Source organism: Sinocyclocheilus grahami, unplaced genomic scaffold (assembly GCF_001515645.1).
Source record: "Sinocyclocheilus grahami isolate Dianchi unplaced genomic scaffold, SAMN03320097.WGS_v1.1 scaffold263.1, whole genome shotgun sequence".
Classification (NCBI taxonomy): Eukaryota; Metazoa; Chordata; class Actinopteri; order Cypriniformes; family Cyprinidae; genus Sinocyclocheilus; species Sinocyclocheilus grahami.
The window spans coordinates 15,025-29,156 of NW_015505442.1; the positions used below are offsets into that span (position 1 = coordinate 15,025).

At 37.3% G+C, this 14,132-nt stretch overlaps 1 protein-coding gene and 2 long non-coding RNA genes across 3 annotated transcripts in view; 1 reads left to right on the forward strand and 2 right to left on the reverse strand.

Annotated features, from left to right (window-relative positions):
* LOC107599234 (uncharacterized) overlaps nucleotides 1–721 on the reverse strand; it is a 6,756-nt gene extending 6,035 nt beyond the window's left edge. Inside the window, exons 1-2 of the long non-coding RNA XR_001610649.1 lie at nucleotides 628–721; nucleotides 465–542 (exon numbers count right to left, since the gene is read on the reverse strand). This is a non-coding gene — a long non-coding RNA (uncharacterized lncRNA). The remainder of the gene's footprint in view (nucleotides 1–464; nucleotides 543–627) is intronic.
* Nucleotides 722–3,411: 2,690 nt separating this feature from the next.
* LOC107599233 (uncharacterized) lies at nucleotides 3,412–5,269 on the forward strand. Its single transcript, XR_001610648.1, has 2 exons — nucleotides 3,412–3,477; nucleotides 3,736–5,269. It is a non-coding gene; the product is annotated as an uncharacterized lncRNA (long non-coding RNA).
* On the reverse strand, nucleotides 5,030–11,237 carry LOC107599232 (alpha-2-antiplasmin-like). Its single transcript, XM_016290767.1, has 8 exons — nucleotides 11,134–11,237; nucleotides 9,653–9,724; nucleotides 9,333–9,525; nucleotides 9,102–9,245; nucleotides 8,738–8,926; nucleotides 6,259–6,401; nucleotides 5,953–6,157; nucleotides 5,030–5,757 (listed from the first exon to the last, which is right to left on the reverse strand). Exons 2-8 carry the CDS (start codon nucleotides 9,707–9,709, stop codon nucleotides 5,312–5,314), a joined length of 1,377 nt encoding a protein of 458 aa, XP_016146253.1. The 5' UTR covers nucleotides 9,710–9,724; nucleotides 11,134–11,237; the 3' UTR covers nucleotides 5,030–5,311.
* Between the last annotated feature and the right edge of the window lie 2,895 nt (nucleotides 11,238–14,132).

Sequence of the window (14,132 nt, forward strand, 5' to 3'; positions counted from 1 at the left end):
AGTCTGCACAAATGTACATTTTAAATTGATTACATCAACAACATCAGAACACGTAAACCATTCCTTGTAAGAGAGATCACATGTATTTTTAACTCATATTTTCCTTTTCCTCCTCCTATGAAATAAAGTTTAAGAAGCAACCCTGCTTTGAACACTTTTTTTCCAGTTTGAGAGCTAGCAATACACTTTTACATAAATCAATTTAACAGAGTTACATTTTATACATTAGCAATTTCACTCGACGTGAAAAATACAATAAGCATGAGCATTGCACACCTCGTGCTCTCCTTGACTAGCAAAACTAGTATCGTGGTGCTATACTTAGCTGCTCTCATCTTCAACACCCACATGAACAATTTAACCAAAATGTCATTTTCCTTTGACATGAATACATTCTGACTGGTTTTGCTCAAATAATAACACAATGACAACAAAATATTTTGTTACAAGCAGAATACACTCACCAGAATGTCTCAGAAAAGTCACGGAAAGCAATAAGTCTTCGACTTCTCTTCCACAGTATTTCAAATTCAACCTCCCAGCTGACATATAAACAATAAACCAGCTATTCAAAGACAATTTGCAACATAAATGCTTATTTTAATCAGCATAGTCAAAATTACTCACACGCTCTGCGTTTTGTCCGTGCTTCATGCACATTCACTCTGCGCGCTATTGCAGTGCACTCTCTCCCCGCATTAACTACCCAACCTCTTAAAGGGGCAGTACCAGGTTTTAAAAAAATGAGACTAAGTAAAACAGGATAGAAATATCAAGGGTTACAGTGAGAATCAAGATATTTCATGATATAGTTAATACGTTTATGGGTTGTTTAGAATAAAAAGGAAAAAATAAATAAAACATAAGTGCTGTTGTGGCTGCTGTGTGTCACATGACGACCCCAGAATTGGCCCAAATACACTGGCCCGAGTCCGGCTGCCAAAATAAAACACTTAGCTGATCAGTTTTAGTACCCAGACTCGGGCCAGTACCGAGTTAACACCACCGGCATTGGGCCACAATCACACTGACGAGAGATAAAACACTTAGCCAGTACTGGCCCGAGTCTGGGTACTGAAACTGGGCCAACACCACCAGCATTGGGCCACAATCACACCGACGAGTAATGAAACACTTAGCCAGTACTGGCCCGAGTCTGGGTACTGAAACTGGGCCAACACCACCAGCATTGGGCCACAATCACACCGACGAGTAATGAAACACTTAGCCAGTACTGGCCCAAGTCTGGGTACTGAAACTGGGCCAACACCAACAGCATTGGGCCACAATCACACCGACGAGTGGCCCAATGCCGGCTCAGTTTCAGTACCCAAACTCGGGCCAGTACTCGCTAATGGCGCTTTTCCACTGCATGGTATGGCTCGGTACGGTTCACTTTTGGGGGGTTTTCCACTGGGTACAGTACCTGGTACCTGGTACTTTTTTTGTACCACCTCGGTTGAGGTTCCAAGTGAACCGTACCGTTACTAAAACGTGACGTGTAAACTCTGCTGATCACGGATTGGCCGGAGAGAATCGTTACTACCTGCGTCACTGAACTTGCGACACAAACACAACAAAACCGCTAGATTTAAATCAGCACAGCCAGCGAATGATCGAACGCAACTGTTTTGAACGAGCGCACCTTTTTTAACAACCAAAAAGTGGCTGTTTTAGCTGTCTGTTGAGGAAATACAGACGTTCCTCTAGTTGATAGCAGAGGAGCGGATCCAGCAAAAGCTTGATGGGACGAGGCAGAATGACAAAAGTTTTTCAGCAGTCGCGGCAGTAGAGGCGGCGCAACTATAAACAACACGTGAATAATCACGCCCACTCTAAAGCGGTACTGAACTGCAGTGGAACCGCAACCCGTGCCGAGCCGAACCGTGCCGTACTGAGCTGTGCCGAGCCGAGTCGTACCACGCAGTGGAAAAGCGCCATCTGTAAACAGAAGATGCTACCCTTCCCTCATTCCCTGCATTATTGGGCATTTTCTCAGCATGACAATGAATATATTCATTCTCCCAAGGTGAAAATCCTTCAGTGGACATGTATTTCACTCAATCTTAACACTCTTGAGCAGCTGTGGGGGATTCTGTAGAGATGAGCTGAGCAAACCTCCCCATTAAAGTACTATTTTGGTTGGCGTGATTGTGGCCCAATGCTGGTGGTGTTGGCTCAGTTTCAGTATCCAGACTCGGGCCAGTACTGGCTAAGAGTACCATTTTGGTTGGTGTGATTGTATATATATATATATATATATATATACACAGTGCACAGCATAAATGAGTACACCCCCTTTAAAACTTAACAAATTCAACAATTACTCTTTACTTAGAAGACATGTTAGGGTTCTTTGGAGATGTAATGTAATGTAATGTAAAAGCCTGCTTGATCAATTACTAAAGAAGAATGTCAAAATTATTCAGCAAAATCAGATTTTCTTATCAAAGTGATAAACTGTTGTGTTGTAAAAATGAGTACACCCTCCTGAAAGTTACTAAATAAAAAAAATAAAAAACAGTGTATAGGTTTAAGGCTATTTTTGATCAACAGGTAAGTATATTGAACCAAACTTTTAAAGACAAGTAATTTCCTGACAATTAAAAGTGTTATATAGCCCACTGAATCATACTCAGACTTAATGCTGGCAGCAGTGCAACCACTTGGGAGAGAACTGCCAGGTGACTTATTTCTTAACATAAAAGAGGACAATGGTACAAGAGGAATACCAAATTATTGTTTTAAGTGTGAAAATATAGCAGAAGTTGCACCAACAGGTCGTCCTCCAGGAGTTAAACAGCACAGATGTGAAAATTTGTCATGAACTCTCAGTGCCCAGAAGGGTAAGAGCAGTATACTTTAAGCTCTGGAGGACATACGAAGTACTAGAATATTATACATTTTCTGAATTGAATCTAGGGTGTACTCGTTTCTGCAATCCTTCATTCAAACAAAATTGGCTAATTTACGTATCTTACAGAAAATATTGGCATATATTTTGTTTTTATTAAGTATATGTTTAATATGTTTCAATTTTGCCATCTTTCCATTAATTATATTAGTGATCATTAAGAAAATACATCTTTTATATTTATTCAGAGGGGGTGTACTCATTTATGCTGTGCACTGTATATATATATATATATACTTACACTTACTCACACAGAATTACAACTCCTAAAATATGTGTATAAAAACTCCTTCCAGTTTATATATAAAACCAGAGCTTTGAATAATTAGTTTTTCCACAAAATTACATTGTTACCTTAAAATCCTTAAGATAGCATCTACTTCCAACTAAAATAAAATGCATATTTTACAGTGTCCTTGTTAAGTCTACATGTACTTATGCATGTCAACTAAATATGTCACCTTTACAAAGATTAAGGGTTTGGCCTTTACACCATTTCTTTTCAAGGCATCCCCACCAACCCCATGAATTACCCCATAACATCCATATGTGCTCCTTCCCAAGTATAAAAATGACACAATGAAAATATGAGTGATATTAGAATTTATTTGAAAATAAAAATAAAAATCCAGGAGCTTCCTCAAGAGCGTACACCCTAAAAGGCTGAAAGACTTCCACACTCTGCTTGCTTGCTTTTGATCTCAAGCGAGTGTTAACTACTGCTACAAAAATGACACAATGAAAATATGAGTGATATTAGAATTTATTTGAAAAAAATAAAAAATCCAGGAGATTCCTCAAGTAAGCGTACCCTAGAAGAGGGACAGATTGACAGAAAGAGATACAAAAAGGGGAACAGACAATGACACGTATGATTATTCAGACAATCTCAGACTGATAACATGAATGGTAACTCTGGTAAATGTAAACATTTGGAGCATACCTTTGGAAGAATTTGTTTGCATTCGGGCCGCTCTTTTCTTCCCACATCTCTGTTCAAAGTGAGCAGCAGCCATCTTTTGATGAACGTTTAAATCTCTCCATCTGATGCACTGCAAGTACTTGCATTTCTTTGCACTGATTGAAAAAGACAAAAAAAGACCAGTCGCAATACAGTGGTGTCAAACTCAATTCTTGGAGGGCCGCAGCTCTGCGCAGCTTAGTTCCAACCAGCTCCAACTCACACCTGCTTGGAAGTTTCTAGTAATCCTGAAGACCTTGATTAGCTGGATCACGTGTGCTTGATTATGGTTGGAGCTAAACTCTAGCACTATGTCAGCGAACTCACAATTATAGCTTCATTATAAATAAACGTTATTTCGATATTATATGTGTAGAATGGTTTATTAAAATTATATTATATGTTAGATTATCAAATGTTTACTCACAAGGGTAGCAAGTTCTTCTGGTCTTCTGGCAATTAGCAGCACAAAAAGCCCGTCAGGTTTTGTCATTAGATGTCAAAGCTAGTGCGCATGTCTTGAAACTCATGCATATAGCAAAAAAATGTTAAAGTTCCCTTAACCACTTTAAGCTTGTTTCATTATATGAATTAAATCATTAATTTCCAAAAGTAGTTAAAGAAAAAACGAGAATGTTGGATAAAAGGGAAAAAAAATATTAATAGGAATTAAAATAAATACACAAAAAATAACATGGGCAGGTAAAAGATATTATGTTTAAGTTTAAGTGTCACTGCTACATACTATTTACTATTTACATTGTAACTGGAAACTCACCACCAGCACTCAACCTAAACTGGTCCGGGTCTGCATGCCCATATCTCACCCAAAATCAGACCAGCCCTTATGGTCCGTAATCGGGCCGAATGTGGCTAAATGTGCCGTGTCTCAGTGCAAATCGGACCAGATCTGCACATCCAAAGCCTAGCCAAATCTGGCAACCATTACTGGGCCAGAGCTGGCTCACTTTTGGTGAGCCGCTGCCAGAACACAGCTGAGTGAGCCGACACTCAGCCGCAATTGGCCCGATTGCGCTGACTACCTGGGTTGATTCTGATTAGTCAGTTGTGGCATTCAGTAGTCAAATATGTTTAAATAAATGCTAACCTTCTTCAGCATTATGACACTATAAAATCATTTCTACTCAAATAACTTTTTTCATGTCCACATATTTATTTATTTGGCAAGTAGCTGTGTAATACCTGAGAAAAATGTATAGTCGACCAATTATTATTGCAAAATTAATTTGCAATAGTAACCAGCTGACTGAACATTATCCGTTACATAAACTTTAGTCAGGGTAGATGCCATTGAACAGCCTCATTCATGTCAAACTAAATATGACGTCCATGCATGGCAGGCCATGAACATCAAAACACTACATTTTAATTGGGCAAAATATGTACTGTAATATGGATGGATCCATCTTCTCCTTTTAGTTCCCATCCTCCATCTTCTGATGTCTGAGGAACTGCTGAGGAACTGTTTCCTTCCACATATTCAACATGTAACTTAGCATGTTTTCCATATGTGGACTATCATTCAGTGTCCCATCATTCTGGGACACTTTGCTTGGTGTCATGATGCTTTCAGTTTCAGTTGTTGGGTCATCACTTTGTTCCGTTGTCGCTCCAGGGTTGGGGTTGGTGACCATACCCAGGAAGAGAGGCATGTAAGAGGCATCATCCACCAGTGCGAAGATGAATGGCATGTTGACCGCAAAAGTAGGAATGGTGCGCACAAGAGTAACAGAGGTTGCGGCTGAAGCCTCGGCCCCCTCCTCACTCAGCTCCATGCTTGAGGCGTGTTGTACGCCTGAAACCTCTAACGGGCCTGGTGCGATTCTGGATAAATCAGGCCCAGTAAACAGCAAGCCCAGACCTGAATGAAAGAGATGAGAATGTGTGACAGTTCTGTTTTACTGAATTATTAACTCTCACTTCACAACAGCATTGATCAACTTCATGTGTACCAAAGGACACCCCCTTATAAGGGCAGATTATCATCACATGATGGGATTCACAGCCAAAAGTCAATTGAGATGTAGATGTAGAAACTTTTTTTGTTTAATCTCACCCATGCTTGTGAGTGCTTGTCGCAGATCCTGCTTGTACTGTAATTTGAATTTAGGTAGTTTAACATGCATGGACTTCTCGCTTTGAAAATGCTCATACATGTCCGATATGTTGAGCTTGGCAGCAGCGTTTGACAGATTTCCATGTGCTGGCACAGGCATTACCACCAGAAGACTCACATTTCCTTGAAAAGGGAATCTTGCAACCTAAGGGCCATATGGAAGAACATCAAACCGAATCAACATTTACAGGCTTTGGGGTAAATTGTAAAATTATGATTAATTATACTACAAAACAGCTAGATTACCTGAGTGCCATCTTTTCTATCTACAAACATGCTGAGTGGATATTTGGATCCCATCATCATGTCCACTTTCACAGAGGTTTTTTTGTCAATGTAGAAAATATCCTTTACAGTGAACTTGGAATCAAATCGGGATTGCCACTCACCTAAGAAGGGATGTGTTTATTTGCTTATTTACATTTCCACTTACTACTTTTTAATTTATGGGGTCAGTGAATAATAAAAGTATCCACTATAGGTGCATCTCAATAAATTAGAATGTCATGGAAAAGTTCATTTATTTCAGTAATTCAACTCAAATTGTGAAACTCGTGTATTAAATAAATTCAATGCACACAGACTGAAGTAGTTTAGATCTTTGGTTCTTTTAATTGTGATGATTTTGGCTCACATTTAACAAAAACCCACCAATTCACTATCTCAACAAATTAGAATACTTCATAAGACCAATAAAATATATTTTTTTGTGAATTGTTGGCCTTCTGGAAAGTATGTTCATTTACTGTACATGTACTCAATACTTGGTAGGGGCTCCTTTTGCTTTAATTACTGCCTCAATTCGGCGTGGCATGGAGGTGATCAGTTTGTGGCACTGCTGAGGTGGTATGGAAGCCCAGGTTTCTTTGACAGTGGCCTTCAGCTCATCTGCATTTTTGGTCTCTTGTTTCTCATTTTCCTCTTGACAATACAGGTCTGGTGAGTTTGCTGTCCAGTCAAGCACACCAACACCATGGTCATTGAACCAGCTTTTGGTGCTTTTGGCAGTGTGAGCAGGTGCCAAGTCCTGCTGGAAAATGAAATCAGTATCTTCAAAAAGCTGGTCAGCAGAAGGAAGCATAAAGTGCTCCAAAATTTCTTGGTAAACAGGTGCAGTGACGTTGGTTTTCAAAAAACAAAATGGACCAACACCAGCAGATGACATTGCACCCCAAATCATCACAGACTGTGGAAACTTAACACTGGACTTCAAGCAACTTGGGCTATGAGCTTCTCCACCCTTCCTCCAGACTCTAGGACCTTGGTTTCCAAATGAAATACAAAACTTGCTCTCATCTGAAAAGAGGACTTTGGACCATTGGGCGACCGTCCAGTTCTTCTTCTTCTTCTCCGTAGCCAAGGTAAGACGCCTCTGACGTTGTCTGTGCTTCAGGAGTGGCTTAACAACAGGAATACGACAACTGTAGCCAAATTCCTTGACACGTCTGTGTGCGGTGGCTCTTGATGCCTTGACCCCAGCCTCAGTCCATTCCTTGTGAAGTTCACTCAAATTCTTGAATCGATTTTGCTTGACAATCCTCATAAGGCTGCGGTTTTCTCGGTTGGTTTTGCATCTTTTTTCTTCCACACTTTTTCCTTCCACTCAACTTTCTGTTAACATGCTTGGATACAGCACTCTGTGAACAGCCAGCTTCTTTGGCAGTGAATGTTTGTGGCTTACCCTCCTTGTGAAGGGTGTCAATGATTGTCTTCTGGACAACTGTCAGATCAGCAGTCTTCCCCATGATTGTGTAGCCTAGTGAACCATACTGAGAGACCATTTTGAAGGCTCAGGAAACCTTTGCAGGTGTTTTGAGTTGATTAGCTGATTGGCATGTCCCCATATTCTAATTTGTTGAGATAGTGAATTGGTGGGTTTTTGTTAAATGTGAGCCAAAATCATCACAATTAAAAGAACCAAAGACTTAAACTACTTCAGTCTGTGTGCATTGAATTTATTTAATACACAAGTTTCACAATTTGAGTTGAATTACTGAAATAAATGAACTTTTCCACGACATTCTAATTTATTGAGATGCACCTGTATATACAAAAGGAAAAATATAAATGAAAACATCTGTCAAGTTCTTGGAAATTGTTTTACGTGGTCTTTTAAAAAGTAAAATTTGAATGACTGTAAAATGTTGTGTGGTGTAACCATCTTTATTTTCACATTTAAAAAATATTTTTTAGTTTAATAGTTTTTAAATGTAACATTTTTAATAATAAGTAATAAGTATTGTTTTCACAAATATAGTGAAGTATTCATTCAAACACTCATAGGATGTTGGGAGTAATAACAACGATTAATGATAATATTATAAAACTACTTAAGTTTTTTTTTTTCAAGAATTTCAGAAGGTTAGGATGATTCCAAAGTCCATGATCAGAGAGAGGGCACAATGCAAACACCCCTCCCCCTCAGTGATTATTTGGGCCCGAGTCAGTATGCTTTTCAGGAATTAATGGGGCCCAGACTGGCACCCCTGGTATGAGGACAATTAAATCACACACACAAAAAAATTTACATCCTCCAAAATATAATTACAATTTTAATTCTAAAATTTAAAACATCAAGGTAAAAAATAATATATTTTCCTTAAACCTTGAATACATGTGAGTAGACATCTTACTCATTATTTTCAAATAAATGGTTTATAATATGTTATTTTCAAAGTAAAAAGTTTGTCTTATTTAAATTATTACAGCTGAAATGCAGACCAACCTTTAAAATAAATGGTGTTAATCAGCATTAGAATAACATTTGGTGGAAGACTGGACATAAAGTTGGTTATGTGACCTTTGGTGGATTCCTCCACCCAACGATTGACTTCCTCAATGGAGGTCAGATGTGCAGGTTCAGATTTGTACAGGTTCAGAGCTCTGTCCGCAAAGTCCTGGTTCACCCTAACATCTTCACAAAGACAAAAGCAACTACAAAATCTACAAAAAAGCACAAGTAATCCCAACAAAACTAACATTTAACGTAAGTCAACAAATGGTTAAATCGTGCTGAACCTCAAGCTCAAAAGGATCTTCCAGTTATGTCAGGTTTACCATGATCAAACAAAATGCCATCAGTTCCTTACCTGGTATGAGGTAGAGACGAGATGCCATCTTGACAGCCTTGGCAGTTAGTTGTTCTTGGAGACAGCTTAAGGTTTCATGAAAATTGGGCAGCTCTTTTGCCTTAAGAACTTCCAGCAACTTGTCTTCTGTCTTGTTCTTTGCACCTAATGATTTAAAATTAAAGTACACATATATAAAAACATAACAGCTATAAATTCACACTTCTATATGGTTAATCACAGAATGCTCACCCAAAGCAAGCTCGGCAAGCGCAAGAGAAACACTGAGAGGTGATATGATTATGTTTGGTTGCTCAGACCCAGGCTGTAGTTTTTCTAAAAGCGCCAATCCCAGTTTAGCCACTGCACCACCAACTGCTCGCTGAGCTTCCAGGCTTAAGACATCATTGCAATTCACTTTGCCATAATCTGTTTCATTAGAAGCCTGAAATGAGAGTGGCAGAAATGATCATAAAAAGACTGTGCAATTTTTAGAAATATGTTTTTTGAAACAAACAATGTGGATGAGCAAGATTTGGGGGAAAAAAAAGTAATATCTCATAGTTTCTTACCAACAGTCCAAACCTAAAGAAACAGAGCGTTATGAGCACTATAAGACAGTGCTTCATGTTCTTACTGTCGGCCTGGAACACAAAAAATAGATAATTTAACGTTACAGCTTCAAATATATATATATATATATACAGTATATATAAATTATTGTCTTAACCAGGTAATTTTCCATGTTATTATACAATATGTCTTTAGAACATCATTGTGTGTGATTTCGTCTTGAGGGACAGCCAAATATGTACAAAAGTACAGATCTCACCCTCTACAATGTGAAGTAACCCACAAAATACTGTAAAAAAAAAAAACTGCAATATATAAATACTGTAAAAAAAATGTAATATATATATATTTAATATTTAATAATCTTTGTCAATGTTAGTTAATAATGCATGTTAGTTCACTGTGCATTAACTACTGTGAAAAAATACAACTTTTACTTATTTTTACATGTATTAGTAAATACTAAAATTAAGGCTAATAAATTATGTTATTGTTATTAGATAATTATTGTTCAGCAGTTAATGTTAATGTTTTTTTGACATTACAACTTTGTGCATCCAGTAATTTCTTGTATGTTTACAGATTAACTGTACAAAGTTGACATTTAGATTTTCATCATGTAAAGCAGCATTAATAAATTGTGATCGCATTGTAACTATTTGCAGGTTTATTTTGCTGCTTTTATTTTCGATGCCAACATTTGCTACTAGTGTAATGTCTAGAGTATTTCTTATGGCAGATTGTGTTTACTTTTTTGACAACCCATAAAAGTTACATTAATATAAATAATATGAATATAAAAGATTCTGTCACAGATGGAGTTTTGGTTTCTTGCCGCTGTCGCCTCACCTCTGGCTTGCTTAGTTGGGGACACTTAATTTCCAGCGATATCGTCGACTTGATTGCACAGAGACTATTTAAACTGAACTGAGCTGGATGATGACCACTAAATTCAATGATGAACTGCCTTTAACTGAAAATTGAGTGTTTACTATTATCATTTTGCATTTTTGACACAATATTTTCCTAATTAATGCTGTACAGTTGCTTTGACACAATCTGTATTGTTAAAAGCGCTATATAAATAAAGGTAACTTGACTTGATACTATTTTCAATTTGCTTCCAAAATTCAGAACTAAAGTGTCAATGTTTATGTTTAATTCTGTCAGTTGTTTGCATCTGTCAGCACAAGAAAAAATTTAACTATTACAATTTTAATTTTAAAGTTTTTAAAATACTGAGCAACTTCTTTTTAATTCTGAAAGAAAGAAATATATTAATTTGAGTTAATTTGGTAAAATTTGTTATGCAAAAACACATTTTTCCCTCTCACATTTCCCTGTTGACTGTCCCAGCCGAGAAATTTTCTGCCATGCATACCTGTATTCCAGATGATTTATGAATACGCCACATATCACTACATGCAAAATTCAGGCAGGTAATTGACAAAAAAAAAAAAAAAACGCTATACAAACTTACCTAACCAAATTTTTGACAATAAAGAGGTGATAAATAAAGGGAGAGTGAATCATGTAGATCCAGAACAGATGACTAGAGTAGAATGCTCTCAGACTCTGTGCTGTTGGTTAATGTTTCATCATCCATTGACTTGTGTCACCATTTATTTTTAAATGTAAATATTAATATATGTGATCCTGGGTCAAGAAGTCCAACGAATTGTAACCTAAACGGATATTATTTAGGTTATGTTAAAAATAAAAATAAAACTAATAAATGTGAAAAAGAAAGTACAAACAATAATTCAGTTGTTTGTTGTTCCAAGGAAATAAACAATATAAAAATTAATCATATTTTCATTTACATGAAAAGGCATTAACAGACAAAACGAGGTATTGCACTGAATTACCTGTACATACCCTGAACATGAAGAATAAACAAACAAACAAAAACTATTTAATTATGAAAAAATATAAATAGACTATTTGACTATCTAACTTTGATGAACTTTGGTGTAATTATACGTATCTAATACTGTGGAGAGACAAACCATTTATTGCCAAGTTTCTAGGATGTTATTATATCCTGCTATAGCATTTGTACTACTAGAATATATCATGTTTGAAAGTAGTTTCAAAAGCCTTAAATGGACTTTATTTCCAGTGTACCCTGTACTGTTCCAGCTCTCCACCTACGCAAAACCTTGAATCCTTACTCCCGCCCCATTAGATTCAATGGCCACCATACTAATCCAAAACAAGGCCTCAACCTGCAAAAAAAGTCAGTCATGTTTAGTAAATTATTCTTAACTTTTATCAAGAGTTACAATTAATATAATCTTGACATTATGTGTGTGTGTGTGTGTGCGTGTGTATATATACAGTAAAATGTCACTGAAAATGTTATTCTCTATTTTCGACTCTAGGGGGAGCCACAGCTAAATAAATAGATACGTGAAGACGTGGGAACACGTGTTCAGAAGATAGGCTGCTTCTGTCTGCATAGGGGGCTTTCGAGGTACAGATATGCTTGTACACAAGTCATACTGTGGAAAGTGTTCTTTCATCCTGCTCCACAAATCTACTTGTCTGTAACATATAGGTTATATGTGTAAAACCCTCAAACTCTAGACTCCTCTTCTAGTTTAAAAAATACACTTTCTTAGCTCTGAATTGTGAACAACTGCTGCAGTTGATACAAAATGCTGATACATTGTCAATATTTTACATCTCACATTAGGCATTTGACAGATGCTTTTATCCAAAGAGACGTTCTTTGCTAGATATAGCCTACATTTTATTAGTTTATGCAACTACTAAAAATATATTGCAAATATGTTGATAACATTTTACAAAAAGGTCCCATTAGTCGGTGTTAGTTAATGCTTAAACTAACATTTTAATAATAAGCAATATATTTGTTACACTGTCACTATGTATTAACTGACAAGTTACCTAGCCTATGTTAACTGTCACGAATCCGGTCCATGAACTTCCTTCTGCTAGCCATCAGAGGTCACCCTTTCCAATTTCATTGACTCTCGCACTACACACTGTTGCACATCACCCCGGACTACATATCCCATCATTCATTGCACTGATTGCACTCAGCACGGATTGCACACAGCTGTTAACACTGATTGCACCCAGCTGGTTCATATCACTCCCTCACTATTTAACACTCTCTCTGATCCCTTCCCTCTGCCGAGTATTGTTTGGCGCATATCTTTAGATAGCTACACTACAGAGCCCTCATTGCCTTAGCCTTAGCCTTAGCCTTAGCCTTAGCCTTAGCCTTTCGCCTGGTTTCCTGGATTTCTTCCTTAGTCTTGCCCCTTCTGATTCTGTTTGCCGTTCATCGACCTACGCTAGCCCTAGCACTATTCTTGTGTCTTGCCCGCCATATACCTGGTTGCCACTGTTTGACCCTGCCTGTGTTTCTGACCGCTCTGCTCAATAAAGCTTTGCATATGGATCTGCACGTCTCACGTCTCGTCAGCCCCGTAACATTAACAAATTAAACCTTATTGTAAAGTGTTACCAATACATTTTATAGGCTATTCTATTCTAGAAAATAAAAAATTCCTGGTACAGACCACCTGAACAAATTCTGACAAGAAGAATGAGCAAACAAACTGTGCAAATGAGCAAAAAAAAATTTATAAAACGTGCAACATTAACCCAAAAGAGACTTGTGTTTCTTTGACATTACATTGTACTTTGTGTTTTTTGTTTTAATTGTCTGTTAAATATTTTACAATTCCATGCTGTAAAGCTATAAAACTAAATGTCCTTGTTTTTTCCTTGTATGCATTTGTGACCAGTGGAAAATAAATCAAAGCTGTCCAAAGTCAAGTTTAATCACTTCAAAAAAAAATTATTACACAATTTGATTGTATCATAAATAAAAAAAATATTTTATGACTTTTATTTAATGTAGTTATTGATTATTCTGTTTTTTATTGTTTTTACAGCCTAGCAGCAGCAAAAAGTTCACCTGTGACACAAAACCATGGGTTCATAAGGATTTCCCACAACTCAGTGATGACTTAAGGAAATCTTATCCTCACCCTCACACAGAGAACTATTGTCAGTCTCTCAGCAGGTCTGTGAGTCTGGCTCCCTGCTGGTTCTGTGTAGAGTTTCAGCAAAGGCAGCAATGTGTACCCACTGTATCTCTCTGTCATTCAACTCTACTCAGAAAAGAGTTGTCTTCTCCTTGCTCTTCCACATCCAATCTCACCTTCCTAGTTCCTTCAGGCTGTGCTGGTCCATTGCTTTTGAAGACCCTTGTGAGAACTATTAATCAGGAATTTAGGGGTTTGTGAACAGTAAAGGAGATGTCAAGATAGAAGAAGTGCTTAACATTGTGCTGCTGCGAACAGATATCTATCAAAGCTATATTACAGGGGTCCATTGAGAAGACAGAACTTATTCTACATTTCTGTTAATGTCCATGTTCTTAACAAACGTTATTATAAAGTGTTATCAAGAAGAAGAAAAAAATGTAGGGAGGCCCCT